This window comes from Ictidomys tridecemlineatus, chromosome 2, assembly GCF_052094955.1.
Source record: "Ictidomys tridecemlineatus isolate mIctTri1 chromosome 2, mIctTri1.hap1, whole genome shotgun sequence".
In the NCBI taxonomy this organism is placed as follows: Eukaryota; Metazoa; Chordata; class Mammalia; order Rodentia; family Sciuridae; genus Ictidomys; species Ictidomys tridecemlineatus.
Window position 1 is genome coordinate 196,719,316 of NC_135478.1, and position 15,653 is coordinate 196,734,968.

At 35.3% G+C, this 15,653-nt stretch overlaps 1 protein-coding gene across 5 annotated transcripts in view; it reads left to right on the forward strand.

Annotated features, from left to right (window-relative positions):
* Positions 1-15,653, forward strand: part of Col28a1 (collagen type XXVIII alpha 1 chain) — a 176,511-nt gene that overhangs the window by 17,547 nt on the left and 143,311 nt on the right. For all 5 annotated transcript variants that reach the window (XM_078040379.1, XM_021730704.3, XM_078040380.1 and 2 more), the window contains exons 8-11: positions 1,317-1,343; positions 4,748-4,792; positions 6,955-6,999; positions 7,986-8,039. In XM_078040379.1, coding sequence (XP_077896505.1) covers positions 1,317-1,343; positions 4,748-4,792; positions 6,955-6,999; positions 7,986-8,039 — 171 coding nt within the window. The remainder of the gene's footprint in view (positions 1-1,316; positions 1,344-4,747; positions 4,793-6,954; positions 7,000-7,985; positions 8,040-15,653) is intronic.

Consider the following 15,653-nt stretch of genomic DNA (forward strand, 5'->3'; position numbering starts at 1 on the left):
GAGAGAAAGAAAGAAAGACAAGACTACTTAAAAGCAATATTTCTTTATTTTGTAAGGCTATATGGCTCCTTCCAAAATATAATCTGAACTCTTTTAATATAAAGTGATGACAGAATTATAAATATGGATGTGTGTTATAATGGGTGGAGAGTGCCCTAAGGTTCCTGAGATTAGAAGAATAGGCTTTTTTAGCATGAATGGTTTTAATATGAATTCCATTATAGGTGGCTATCTATAATATGACCTTTAATTTTAAGCACACTCCTAAAAATTAAACAACATGAACAAATAAATATTTCTAAACTGGATTAAATTGTAGTTTCATCATGTCTTCCACTAATTCTACTTTTATGTTCTATTCCTCAGGGACCACTCATTTGGAAAGAAGGTTTATTTCCTTAATGAAGTTTCCTTTTGTTAAAAAGTCATAACAGGACAAAATGTTGTAGTCTGACTCACATGTAACAGCAATAATAGCTTGTTTATGCCACTGGTTTCTCCAGCTTGATTTAAATATGCCATATAATTTTGTTTTGTGCTTGAAAAATATAGTTGTATGAAAGAGGTGTGAAATCCAATTTGGAAAAGATTAATTTTGCTTAGAGTGGATAGCTTCCTGGTTCATTTAATATTCAATACTGTGTCACTTAAAGGGCTTATGGGTAGAGTCACAGTGGAGAAGGCTGTACGGGATTTCCAGGACTGACTCAGAAGACAGCAGAGGTGCTGGCCCCGTGTCCAGCTTGATATAAAAGACAATAAGTTAAAAGGCCACTGTCTCATCAGGTTGATAGAGGAACCATTCATTTTCTCAATGTTATATATTTGAAACCAAATTTGAAAGGAGGGCCATAATAGATACAGATATTTACCTATATTCCAAAGGCCATTATCTCAGCTCATTTTCAAAGCCAGTTTCTCTAATGGCCTCTGAGAGACATTCTCAGCTGCCATAGTTCACAGTTTAAAAGTAAATATAACAATTTTGAAAGAACTGTTATGGGTCATCACTTTTACAATGACTTTCAGTATAGCTTCTCTCCTTCAGTTTGACGCCAAAGGGTAAGAGATTAGGGTTGGAAAAAAATGTTTGAAATAGAATAGAAATAGTAGGGAAACATAGGTTCTTTCCTTCTCAATAAATTCGTACTTCCCAAGCATAAAGTAACATAGTTCACATGTGTATTATCTTATTTTCTAAGACTGCATAGATATGTAAAGGTGTGTTTTTATTATACCTTATATATGAAAAACATCTAACTCTTCCTCTAATTCTGCTTTATAATGGTTTACTTTTTTATTTATTTTTTAACTAGGGAATTCCTGGATACAAGGGTGACAAGGTAAGAATTGTCTATGGGTTCCATTTGACCTCCCCACTTCCCACAGAGTCTGCAGGGTGAAAAGACTGCTCCTCTTCTAGATCGTATTTTGAGTAACCAATACCCCAGAAATTCCTGCAAAATGGCCCAAATCTGCTTGGAGGGCACACATAAACATTACATAAAATCATTCCTGTATCTATTTTCTTCCCAAGTCTGAGAGGGAAAAAGTGGTGGCTGTTTCTAGGGTCAGGAGGAATCAAGATATGTACTTAGTATCTATAAGTCCTTGAACAACTCAAGATCTCTGGTAATACAATCCTGTCTAATTTGCAGGGTGGTTGGAGAATAAATGGAATAATGGGTGTGATAATGTATTGTAAATTGCTTGCAAGACTATAAATGTAAGGTTCAATTATGAAGAGGCAAGGAAAAATCTTAACATAGGAAAGTTGAAATTTTTTATAATTATAAATTTATCCTATATACAGCTGAGTAAAATATGAATTCCCCCATCTTGATTGAAACAATGAGGTAGTCATCAACACCAGAAAGCTCTACACGTGCACGTGCACGTGCACACACACCCACATATATTTAAAGATTCATACAACCTTCTGGAGAGTTTTAGATTCACTGAGAGAGTTCTCACTTGGAAAATGCAGTTTTTCAGAGAAAAGTGACCCTGAACCTTCGACATTCAAACCAGAATTTCACTAGGAGAAGCAGCATCAGAAATCCAAAGCTAGGAACAGAGCTAATCTGTTCATAGTTTTCTGAAGTACTTGCTCCCTAGAACTATATAATTGTGACCATTCCACAGGGACTAATGATCCTACCAAAAAAAGAAAACGCCTTTCTGAGGCAAATAACATGAATACAATATTTTCATTGATGGGAATCTGCCCCCAAAACAAATGCTGTTCCTCAGGACCCTAGAGCTAACAAATTTGTCTGGACAAATGGAATGTGAATTCTAGCCAAAAGGATTTTTGAATGTATTTTTGGTACTTTTCTGTTTTATAGTTTAGTGGTTGACTCATTTTGTTTCCATCTAACATTACTAAATTAATTGCTTTCTAATTGGGTCTTCGAGAATGATTTTCTATTTACATTCAGAAGTTAATGTTCAACTTGTTCTGAGTGAAGACTCAATTTTCCCTGAGTTAATCATGTTCAGCCAGAGGAAGGAGAATTTGTGGTCCATTTGTGTGCCATGTGTCAAAATGCATTCTACTGTCATAGAAAACTAATTAAAACAAATTAAAAAATAAAATAAAAAAACAAAAGTTGAAAAAAAAATGATGTAGAGAGAAAGCAGATTGCTTTTTAACAGATAGCTGTCACAAAGAATGACACCATTTTCTTTTATGCTCCTGATGTCAGTAAAACTCCAGGTTGACCTTGAGTAGAAATGCCAGGTCAATGGAAATAACTTATATCCCATTATAAGGTGCCCTGTTTGGCTATGGTGACTGATACATGAATCTGGAAGTCTTACGGACTCAAGTCTGTGATTATAGGCAAAGAATTTAGTCTTTCTGAGTTTCATATTCCTTATATATGATTGGATATATGAATATATGTGGATATATACATATATCTTATATATGTACATTATGTACTGTGCAAGGTGATATACTTATGGAGATAGCAATCATGTAAAGGCTTTGGCACACACTTTGCATCCATAATTGGTGATTACAATTGTTATTTCCTTCCTTAGGGGAGTGCTATTCTACATGTGGTCTTCAGGCTGGCTGCCAGTCTTGTTAATATTTGCTGGTAGCAATGAGAAAAAGCTTAAACCAGAATATAAATTTACTGTATTACTATCAACATTATTAAATTCAGCTGACAGTTATTTCCCATGACACAACTTCCTTGATAAAGGAAGCAATGCATTGAATTACATTCTGGTGCAATTTCCTTATGTTAATAGTGACACACCAAGTAGCATGTCCTAGAAAAGCACATAGATAACAAAATTGCAGCAGAAGCAGAAATTAATACTGAAAGCACTGGGTTAGGAGATATAGGCTAGCATGTATGTGTAAGTAAAACTTTTAATCTCTCCAATTGTTCCCTTTTCTTAAAAATAAGAATTGATTTGAGACTCAGAGTAAATATATATGAAAGCATTTGAAAATGCTAACATTTTATAAGTAAGAGATTATTTATTATGATTATGAAAGTTTAGTCATTTTTCTAATTGGATGTGACTTTTTACTTTTAATTCCTAGAAGTCTTCAAAGTCTGATATGATGAGTTAGTATTCAGAGATCCTAATTCTCATCTGGGCAAACCACTTAACCTTTTTAAAAATAAATATTTACTTTTATTTTTAAATAATTCTGATTGACAAACATTTTATAGTTTGTAAAATACAATATGTTGTTTTGAAATATGTATGCATTGTTAAATGCTTAGATTGAACTAATGAACTTATGTGTTACCTAACATAGTTACCATTTTGTGTGTGTGTGTGTGTGTGTGTGTGTGTGTGTGTGTGTGTAATGAGAACACTTAAAAATGCGCTCTTCTAATGCTTTTCAAGAACACAAGATGCTGTTACTAATTACAGTCACCATGTTGTACAATGGGTCTTTTGTACTTATTTCTCCTCTCTAATTGAAATTTTATATCCTTTGAGCAATTTCTCCCAAACTCCAACCTGTTACTCCTGGTAACCACCATTCTACTCTCTGCCTCCGTGAGTTCAACCTTTTTAGGTTCCCCATAGAAGTGAAATCATGAAGCAGTTTTCTTTCTGTGTGGCTTATTTCATTTAACTTATGTCCCCTAGTTTCATCCATATTATCATGAATGATAGGATTTCCATTTTGCAGGCTAAGTAGTGTTCCATTATGTATATAGACCACATTTTCTGAATCTTTTTGAATTGCAAATTTTCAGTCTGTAAAACTGGATTAATAATATCTATATCAGACAGGTAATGTCATAAATGTCTGTTAAAACCATTAATAATTTCTAAAGCATAATTTTGGTGTTAGTTTTTTTAATCAACATTCTAGAATAGAGAGTAGAGTAGAGCATAATAGTGGAAAATATGTAGCATGCTCACTGCTATGCCCCTGTCTCTCAGCTGATCTTGCTCACTTATCACGGTTCCCTTCTAATACATGGTGGATGATCAGTTACTTTCCTTTTAATTTCATTCCTCTAACAATATGTCACAACTCATTAGGTGGCATCACTGGTTTGATCCTGTCAAGTTAAGGACAACTGATGGAGAAAGGTTTTCAGAGTTCAACGCCCATGCAAATCTCAGTATTGAGGATAAAATTGTAGAGAATTGGCGTGGAGCACTCATGTCATAAGATTTTGCTGGGAATCTTAAGAAAAATCCTACTCTTGACTGTCTGTAAATGTCCTCTTATTCACTTTATGCATTTATTTTTTAGGGTGAACCTGGAGAATGTGGTAAACCAGGAATAAAAGGTGACAAAGTAAGGAGGATGTTTTATAATATTAACAGCTGTGATACCTTTTGGTCTGTTTTCTTAAGAGGAAATTTCTGGGGTGAATTATGTGGCTCTAAAAGAGATGGAGAATCAATGGATCAATTTTCACATATGTGGAACATGAAGTAGCAAACAAAAGGAGGCCTAACCTAGGGAATGAAGGCCCAATGCCTTTCTTATAGGGCATTAAGACTTTGTTCTGCAATACCTTAACATTTGAGATCAGATCTACACAAAGTCATGGTGGGAAGAATGAGATAACCAGTAAAGTCAATTCAAACTCCAACACTGCATTTTAATCTATTTTCTCTCTAGATGTAAACACTGAGATCAGACACTTTCCAAAGAGTGAAGAACTCTGTTAAATTAGTGAAATAGTTAAAAACAGTTTGGAAGAACTAAGCATGGATAGTGGCTTGAAATTTTGAATTTATTTTAGCTAAAATAAAAACACCGATGAAGAATTTAAACTAGAGGCAGTATTCAGTATGTTAAAAATTTTCTTAATAGAACAAGAATATAGAAAATATTTAAAAAACATAACGATAAAAGATCCAAGAAAGTACAGAGTAAAACTAAATAGCTTTCATTATCGCTAAGAACTATTAACAATAGGCCCCCAAGATACTAACTTTTAAAATATCTTTAATTATGGGAGGAAGATAAGGAGAAAAAGTAAAGCAGAAAGTTAAAGGAAGAGGATAGAGTAATGACACCGGTCCATGGAATTAAACACTTGAAATAGCTTGAGACTCTCTGGAAGCTTTTAAACTACTATAGAGTTAAAGGTCAGGTGGATCTGCAAAGTGTAGGCTTAGTAATTATCTCTGGGCAAAATGAAAAGTTTAATGATGAAGAGGTTCTTCCTAGAGGACAACTGAAAAATGTGAGATGAACATGGGGTCATGGAAATACAGAAGAAAGGACACTCAGGACAAAAACCAAAGTCAAACATTACCTGGAAAAACATGAATTAAAAATGGTGGACAAATAATTAATATATTTTCATTGAGTAAGATGCCAGATATTATGTATTTCATTGTTTTCTGTACCAAAAAGAAAGAAAATACTTCCAATCTGATGTGATTGTATAAATATATGATGTGATTGACTAAGAATCTCCAATGTTAGAGATCCAAATATATGAAAAAAATGTGTCTTATGTTCAATGAAATAGGGTCCTTGATACAAAGAGTTCACACAGATTTATAAGAAAAATATATGAAGAGCATGAAGAGATACAAAGGAAAAATGAGAAAAATGTCCAAGCATAGTAGCTTTCAGATAAATGAAATTAAGACATTAAAATATTATTTCACAAATCAGATTAGCAAACACTGAACTAGTATATGATATTCAGTCTTCATGGGTATTCTATAAGATAAAGATGTGCTTTCTATATTCAGGTGATAGGAATGGACAACAAACTTCACAGAGGAAGTTTCTTTCTATATGTGGTAGGAGAGGCAAGGGAGAGTGATGCAGAACCCTAAATGTGTTTCTAGTCTCTGCCTCAGTTTATCTTCTTCTAGGAAACTATTCTTAGAAATGAATCAGAAGTTGGACAAAAATTTGTACACAGAGATGGTTGTTAACCTACTACTTAAAATAGCAATCATAAATACTTCAATGTCAAATGAGGCAGATGAGTAAGTAAATTGATAGTTCTCTATTCATAACAAATGGGAATCTGGGAAAGGAGAAATTAGATATTATTTGTATAATATCTAAAATAACAGTATTTTGCTAAGTTCTGTGTCTTGAAGAGGGACAAAAGAGCAATCTAGATACAACGATAACTCACTAAATTGTTAACTAGTGACATTCCTTATTGGAAGGAAACTATTCTACCAAGCATGCTGCCTTCTAAAGGATTTTGTGAAGTAATTGCTTTACCTCTGATCAAAATGTCAATGTGTAGGCTAAAAACTGACATGTACAATTGGATTTTCATGGAATTTGTTTATTAAGACAAAGTCTGACCTGAGGTCTCTTGTTAAATAATCATTTCAACTTGTTGGCTTTGGTGTTTGGATAACCAGGGAAGACTGGCTGTTGCCACATGACATTCCCTTTCCTCTCACCTAAAATAACTGCCCTTAGGAGATGGATATTTATAGATACTTACGATGAATTTTATTACACAGGGGTCTCCAGGGCCATCTGGACCAAAAGGACCAAAAGGACTTCAGGTAAGGTTACTAAAACCAGATCTAGGTTTGGATTAGAATCACCTGGGAAACTTTTTTTTAAAAATCCCTTTACCCACTTGTACCCTCTTCCAATTAAATCAGAATGTCTGCAGATTGGAACCAGATATCAATATTTTTAAAGATCCCCAGATGATTCCAATTTTTCAGCAAAGTTTGAAAACAACTTTCCTATTGTTTTGATTAGCTAACTCAGGCTCCCTAAAGACAGGTACTGGCCAGCAAATCTACTTACTGAGCACCTTAAGGAGACGAAAATAATTCAGAGTATTTTTGCATTGCTGCTATAATTGGAAGAGTTGTACTTTTCTCTAAATTATAATATTTGTATTTTTCCATTACTATAAGTACTTAGTCCTCTATAATATGGAATGATCATTTAAGGAATTTGTTTAATTTAGACAAATTGCATGGATTTCAGAAAATAAACTGAATTTGTTTTTCCAGCCTAGGGACTTGTCTCTTCTAAAGTTACACTTTAGAAAAGTTAAACTTTTCAGAAAGTTTGCTGAAAGCTGTACTTTTACCAAAGATTTCCTACATAGTGTCTAGTTAGCCAACAACTTCTTTGCTTTGGCCTGAAATTGTCAGAGCAAGCCAGTATTTCTGGTTATTGGAAATGATTAATTTCAATTATATGGCTTAGATACTAAAAAAAAAATTGCTTAGTAGGAAAGAAAAATTTTTTTCAAAGTCTGGCATGGGAATAAGTTTAGAAACACAGGTTTAGGTAACAAATACCTCATTAATAAGATGTTTTTCTCTCAGCATATGTGCTATTTTAGAAGCTGTTCATTCAACTCGGAATTTTACGTCATTCAGTTTCTTGACTGAATCTGATGCCAATGTAACTCTGAGCTATATGGTCTGACTTCTAACTCCAGGATATCTAGGAACCTTAAAGAAAGGCTCATTCTTGGTTAGCCTTTTGTACACAGAACTAATTCTTTGTTTTCATCTTGGAGCAGGGCATTGGTGGACCTCCAGGCGATCCAGGCCCAAAGGGATTTCAGGGCAATAAGGTAATCTTACCCTGTGATTAGAGACAGACAGAATGCCTTCCACCCCATGGCTTTATGGTAACACATGTTTTTATTAGACTGACATCAATGGACTCTTTGAGGAAGCATCTTTGGAAATACTTAATAACCTGCAGGTGTACACACAGAATCAATCAAGTATATGCAGGAAGCCAGTGGCATAGCTTTATCATTTATTAGTCTATTACTCAAGGGGGACATTGTTAAACATAAACCATTATCTAGATTCTTCACAGTATTGTTTTCCTACTCCTGTCCTTTAGTCATTTTATGGCTCACTAGAAACTAAAAACACTACAAAATAACACAATTCAAATATTCTCTTGTCCACATACAATGCCATTTTAGTATACAGTTTATTAAGGAATGGAGCTTATCTGTTATACCAACAGAGATTAAGCAACCACAACTATCAGTACCCTGCTTGTAATGTCACCCATTGATAATAAGGCAAGACAGACAGGGAGGTGTTTAGTGAGAACCAAATACAAAGCGAGGACTCCAAGAGGGGTCTATAAAAGACCTGGTTATAAGATTCCCTTTCCCAAAAGAGTGACTTTGATTTGTTAAAAGCAATCCTTTTGGTTTCTTTTTAACTATTCTCAATGCTTAGTACATTTCACAGATGTGGTAAATATTCCAATAAATGGTGTTGGCTTTGTGACTGAAGTTGTTTGGAATTTGTAGCGATTGTTAGCTACAGAAGCTGCTCTCCCAACTGACCCTAGAAAAAGCTAATCTTTTAAGAGTGCAATATTGGACTTAAGTTGTAGGAGCAGTTGGGCTATTTAAGTGTTAACTTTTCAGAGAGAAGAAAGGGAGTGACAAGTATCGTATTTTAATGAGATAATGACAGTTTGAGATTTCCCAGGCTACTTTTAATTGGCAAATTAAAATAGAATGGGCTTCTCAGAGGGAGAAGGCTCAAGCTTCATCTGGGGAGATTGTCTTTTCCAGTGCTTGCCCCTGATTAATTTTCTCTGGGGGAAAGAAATGCCTTGTTGAATACTGAGTAGAAGTTCTCATGAAATTGCTTTGACTATAGGTGAAATCCCACAGCAAGCAAAAGATCTATATTTTGATAGTACGTGCATGTTTCTAGAATTCATTGGTTACCTAAGATGATAATGTTCATGTTTGTGAAATAGAGGCTTAAAATCAGGGATCAGGGCAGGAGATTGTAACAGAATTATAGAATGTTTGAGCCATAAATGATTTTAGAGATCATACTTTTATTTTGGAAATAAGAAATAAAGCCTGGAGATCAAAGGCTTGCGTTAGAAGCACAGGCCACTCCATCAGCTCCTGAGGCTCCGGGGAGGTGCTGGGCTGGGAGCAGTGTGTGTGCGGTAATGGTGACTGTGCAACAGTGGTGATGAGGACAGGTCCACAGAAAGCTGGCATCATGTGATTATATCTCTTTGTGTTTAATTGACTTACTTACTACTTAGATGGTTTTTTAAAAATATTTTTTTAGTTGTAGATGGGTACAATATTGTCATTTTATTTATTTATTTTTATGTGGTGCTGGGGATTGAACTCAGTGTCTCATGCATTCGAGGCAAGTGCTCTACCACTGAGCTACAACCCCAGCTCCAGTATTTTTTTAAGAACAATTTATCTGAATAAAATTTGGTTTTTAATTCAGACAATGCATTAGTTCTTAATAAATAATGAGTCAAGTGGGGTTTTCTGGGAAGGAGGAGTGGCTATGAATTTTCTGACATAATAGCACTTTGTGTTTGAGTTTTATAGCATAGGCATAAAAGAAGTAATTTTTTTCCAAAAGTATTGGAGGAGTTTGTCTGTTTCCTAAGGGCATCTCCTTAAATTGAAATTTTAATTGTAATAAAATATACGTGACATAAAATTAACACTCAGGTTTGAATCACAAAGTTCACTGCCAAGTGAACACAGAAGATCATTGCCAATTGAAAAGGTGTCATTTCTAGGCAATGTTGGGAGTTGTTAGGAGGCTGGAAGGAGGGCATGTGAGCTTCCCTGTCTCCCTCTAGTGCTATTTCTGGTTTAAGGTCACAAGTGTAGATAGAGGTCTCTCAACTCTTCCTTTCTTAGAGTATTACTACTTTCTATATGATTTCTACTACACTTTGGATCCATTAGCTAGAGATCCATGTCACTTTGATCATTAGTGGACCCTTATTTTGCATTTTATACATTTATTAGTGTGTTGTCTTAAAGGTCAGCTTTCAGGGAATGATTTCATCTTGCCTCCCAGAAAGTACTTCTACATTTTGAAGGCATAATAAACAAATTCGTTTCTTGGCCTGTATACAATGTTGTATTAGATAGTGGCTTCTTTATTTTCACCCATTATCATTTTATTAGAAAATGTTTTCAAGAAACTGATATTGTAATTTATGTAAATAATCTCTAAAATCCAGTAATTGTGCATTTTAAAAATATATTTATTTTTTAGTTATTGGTGGACCCAGTATATTTATTTTATTTTTATGTGGTACCAAGAATTGAACCCAGGGTCTCACACATTCGAGGTAAGCACTCTCCCTTGGAGCCACAATCCCAGCCCATAATTATGCATTTTCTAATGAGCATAGGGAGGATTATTTATTTTGTAATTTCTGTAATACTTGTTGATATCTTACAAATTAGGCTACCAAGGCACAAGGAGTTTAAGGAAAGGGTCCAAGTCTATGAAATTAGTAAGGGACAGAATCAGAATTCAAACCCAGAAGTCTGTTCTTAACTACCCTGTGCTATTTATCCCTTTACAAAAAAACGGCTGAATTTCCTGAATATTTGTTCTGAGATAAATGCTTTACTTTTGAACAGTATGAAAGTTGCATATTTTCTCTTCTAGTATATTCTGGCTGAACACAACACTCTGTTGAAAGGTGCATTTCTACTTGACTATAATGTTCATCTGAAAGTAACAGGAAAAGAAGGAAGGGGATCACTTGGGGAAAATAAAACAGCAATTCTAATTTTGCATTTTCAAATACTGTATTTCTTATGAGACCTTAAAATAGAAACCTTAGGCTTGTAACGTGCAGATTCTGTGAGTTTCTAGATGGTATATGCCCATATTTTTGAATTTATGAATGGTCTCTCATCAACTACAGTCACTTTCTGTTGCTCTGGGAGTAGAATGTTCTTCATCAAAGGGTTTGTCAGAAAAGGTGGCCAAAGGACAAAAGGAAAAAAATAACATGGGTTAAATCAAGGGAAAATATGCTTCTGGCCATTTTACAAATCATTTCTGTCATTAATACTTTCCACATGTAAAGTAGCTTCTATTCTGCACTGAATGCCCTTGTTGCCTTAGCAACAAAACATAGATGTTTCTCAGAATGACACATTAGCTCAGAGGCCACCTCAACTTCTTTCGCACATAAGGCTCACGTGGAGGTATTCATGAGAAGAATATCCCAGTCGTCTGTATGTGAAATAAATTGGAATTATAATCACATCGGTGGCCAAGAAGCTTTATACCTAGGACCAAACTGAAATATAACTCAGGAGACAGCGCTCTCTGGGATCTGAAGAAAGACTGGAGTCCCTGGGAACCCAAGACTACCAACTTCCATGGGGTTGCAGTGGCAGCCCAGGATGCAATCACATCTGGCTGCCAAAGGAGCTCTCATAAATAGAAAAAAAAATGTCTCACTGTGTAGACCTTTCAAATCACAGAGAACAAGTTACCAAAATTAATTGTGAACAAATAAACCCAGTGGAACATTGGGTGGGTCCAACCCAAATTAGGTCATTTTTGCCATTTCTTGATGTCTTTCTGAGGTTATTTCTGAAGCATACTTTCTTCACAAGCCTCATGCAAATCTGCTCTTTCTAAGATAGCCTTTGTGTTCCTGGGAGCTAGGGATGGACTGTGGCATGGATAGAAGCAGCTGTGACACTCGGAGGTATCCTAGCGTTAAAGCTGTAGAATTAGGGCCAAAAGAGCATAAGGAGATATCCCTGAAGTCTTTTCCCAAGATGAAGTACCTTATGTAAATCCTCAAATAGTTAAAAATACTGTGATATTGTATTATATTATCAATTGATCTTTATAGATAAATTGCCTTCTTCTTCCGCCTCCCATTGTGCTATTTTAGAATGTTCATATTTCCTGTAAGTTTTTTTTCCTGTTTTCCTCTTCTGCCTTCAAGACTTGAAGTCCTCTTACATATAAAATTGGGTCTTGCTTTATGTTCAATTTAGCTTCTTCAATGTTAAGAAAACCCATAGAGAAATTGGAATATGGAGGTGGAATCAGAGGGAGGGAGGTAGCACTCAGGGATGTTGACCATTTTCCCATCTTATTTGGGTAATACAGAGTAAGTGAAGCGCTGATGTGACCCATTAAAAGCTTTTCATGCATTAATAACATAATAATTATTAATAATAGCATAATAATATTAATAACACATAATAACCTAATGTGTTATTTCTACTTGTACTTTCTTCTAAAAGTGTCATAAAGACTTGGGATTTTGTTTTGTTTTGTTTTGTTTTGCCTATATAATTAGTCACTTTTTCAGAGTTACTATTTTCACTAGAGCAGAAGAATCACTACTGAAGATTTGGTTGTTTTAAAGACACATTTCTGTTTTGATAATTACTTAAAAACTTAAGTTGGTCCAAAGTTTAGCTTAGTAGCTTTAGTACGTTAACCTATTAAATATAACCAATATTTCCAAATTGTGGTTTGGAAATAGCTCAACACCACAAATTCAAATACCTATACAGAATTTTAAACTTTCTCCTCAAACAGGCATCTTGTATAGATTTATTTCAGCTCTCATATAACTCAGATACCTAACAATCTCCTAATATCATGATGTTGCTTTCAACCACTTAAAAAATCAGGATTTGTTACAGGATATTTAATTCCTCATAATGTGAGGTAGAGTAAATAAGGTGAAACATATGTAGTACCTGTAGTTTCTAGTAAAGAATAATTAATCAAACAGAAAGATCTTGAGTTCACAACTCTGAGCAGAATTGACTACCTGCAAACCATTTTTAAAAACAGGGTTGGGGCTGGGGATGTGGCTCAAGCAGTAGCTCGCTTGCCTGGCATGCGTGCAGCCCGGGTTCGATCCTCAGCACCACATACAAACAATGATGTTGTGCCCGCCGAGAACTAAAAAATAAATATTTTAAAAAAATTCTCTCTCTCTCTCTCTCTCTCTCTCTCTCTCTCTCTCTCTCTCTCTCTCTCTCTCTCTCTCTCTCTCTCTCCCTCTATCACTCTCTTTAAAAAAAAAACAGGGTCCTTGAACATATCAGCTTTTCTAGTTATCAAAACCAATAATGCTTTCTGGTCCTTCTGACAGGCTAACAACTTTCAACACAGTTGTGACTGTTCAATCTACAGGAAGAATCCTTTTATAACTGTAATTATAAGTATCTATTAAAGGAAGATCATAGCCAAATTTTGTGAATGTTTTTCCTTCAGAGATGTCAAAGTCTAAATGCTATTTCTGTACTGGGCCTAATTAAAAGGAAAGAGTCATTAGTAATCTAGCAATTCTTATTGTGGAGAGTGCTGTGACCTGTACACACATCTGCCCACCAGGACTCTAAATGAGCTTATTAACTCATTTGACATGAGACAACTTATACAGTGACAATGAGAAGTGGCTGCCAGAACATGTGGAATGTCAGCCAGTAGCTTCAAGGTAGATGATTTCCATGCAAATCTCTGATACATATGGTCCTTAGCAGCTGGGCTATGATGTGTGTGTGTGTGTGTGTGTGTGTGAGAGAGAGAGAGAGAGAGAGAGAGAGAGGAGAGAGAGAGAGAGAGAGAGAGAGAGAGAGAGAGAGAGAGAGAGAGAGAGAGAGAGAGAGAAAAGACATATGTACCTGAAATGTAAGTGAGTCAGTTTGTATAGATCTTGTTTCATCTTGGCTCATATTTTTTCTTTTAGAGAATCTTTGTCTTCATATGATGGGCCTTCAGTTATAAATAGATTATAACTATCTGGTTTTGTAGTTTTCATCCAATTCCAAAGAAATGAATTTAGTCTGTCATGAAATTATTTTCGAAATTCTTTAAGAACGGAAAAGTCTCAAGAGGCAGTTTGTCATTGTTTTAAAGCCAAACTGCTGGGATGGAAACCAGGCCTTGGCTTTATTAACGCTGTGATTTGGGCAAGTTCCTTGACTTTCCTAGGACTCCATTTTCTTGTCCATGTGGCAAGTTGATAACAGCACCCAGCTCTTACGGTTGTGAGGATTAGATGAGTTAAAACACAAGATACTCTTTGTGTTCCTGGGAGTTAGGGATGGACTGTGGCATGGATGGACCATCTGTTAGCATTAGAGCTGTGGAGTTAGGGCCAAAGAGCATAAGGAGATATCCCTGAAGTCTTTTCCCAAGGTGAAGTACCTTATTTAAATCCTCAAGTAGTTAAAAACACTGTGATATTGTATTATGTATTAATTGATCTTTATAGATAAATTGCCTTCTTCTTCCACCTTCCCTTGTGCTATTTTAGAACATAGAACACTGAGCACCTGTCTCATAGTGAGATCCTTGTGTGTTGGTAATTTTTAGGAAGCAGTTAATTCGACAATATATATTATTTTACAATAATGTAGACCACGTTTATTCTGATGTTTTCTGAAAATAGCCTTTTATTACACACACTTCCTCTGAAACCAGAGAAATTAGGTACAAAAATGGAGCCTGATTTAAGAAGTACTTGATAAATATTATCTTCTTATCCCCTGTTCACTCGCTCACTCACTAGCTCGCTCACTCCCTTCCTCTCTTCCTTCCTTCTGAATAGGGCCTTTTCTGATTTTTTCCTCCAAAGCCTCTGTGTGTACTCATGACTTCATGGAGTTTCAGCTGAGGATGAAACCTGGCTGTACTCAAGCCACTCTGCACCTACAAAAATACTGTCCCTCACTTTTTTCCCTTTGGAATGCATGAGCATCACTGCCACAAGACTTAGCATATAGTACAGCTGGTGTCATCCACATATGAGAAATGGTTTGAATAAGATGCTAATATATCTTTATCATAATGTTAAAAAGATCCCAAGGAATGATAAAATTATTCATAATTGTATTATCCAAGAAAACGTAAAGTTCTCTTCTTAAACAACTCAGTATTTAAATAAATTAGATAACCATTTATTGTCTTAGAATAAAAGAAGATTGCTTTGGTTACAGCTAGTTCCAGGAATGGGCGGGGATTGGGTTTTCTTTTGCCTAACTGTTCTTTAACCTTAAGCTATTTATTGTGATTTTGTTACTTTTTCAGCTGGAAAAGAGACTAATTGTATCTTAGGTGAGTTTGTAGAAGAAACTGTTTAATAGGCCCTTGATATCATTATGTAATTTATGTACAACTGCTCCTGATTGAAACTTATATGACCCTAAAGGAGCATTTACAGACACAACTTCTCCTGGTTTAGACCAAGTTCTCCTTTTGTTTGTCTTAGACAGCTAGCATGATCCTTACTCCCTAGCTGATGTTCAGTAAATGTTTAACGCATGAGTGGTTGAGTGAGTGACAGTAGTTAGCTTTGCATTGAAAATGCAAAGCAAAGTGAAATTACATGCATCCTCCCTATACTCTAGTGGAAAGGCTTATTAACA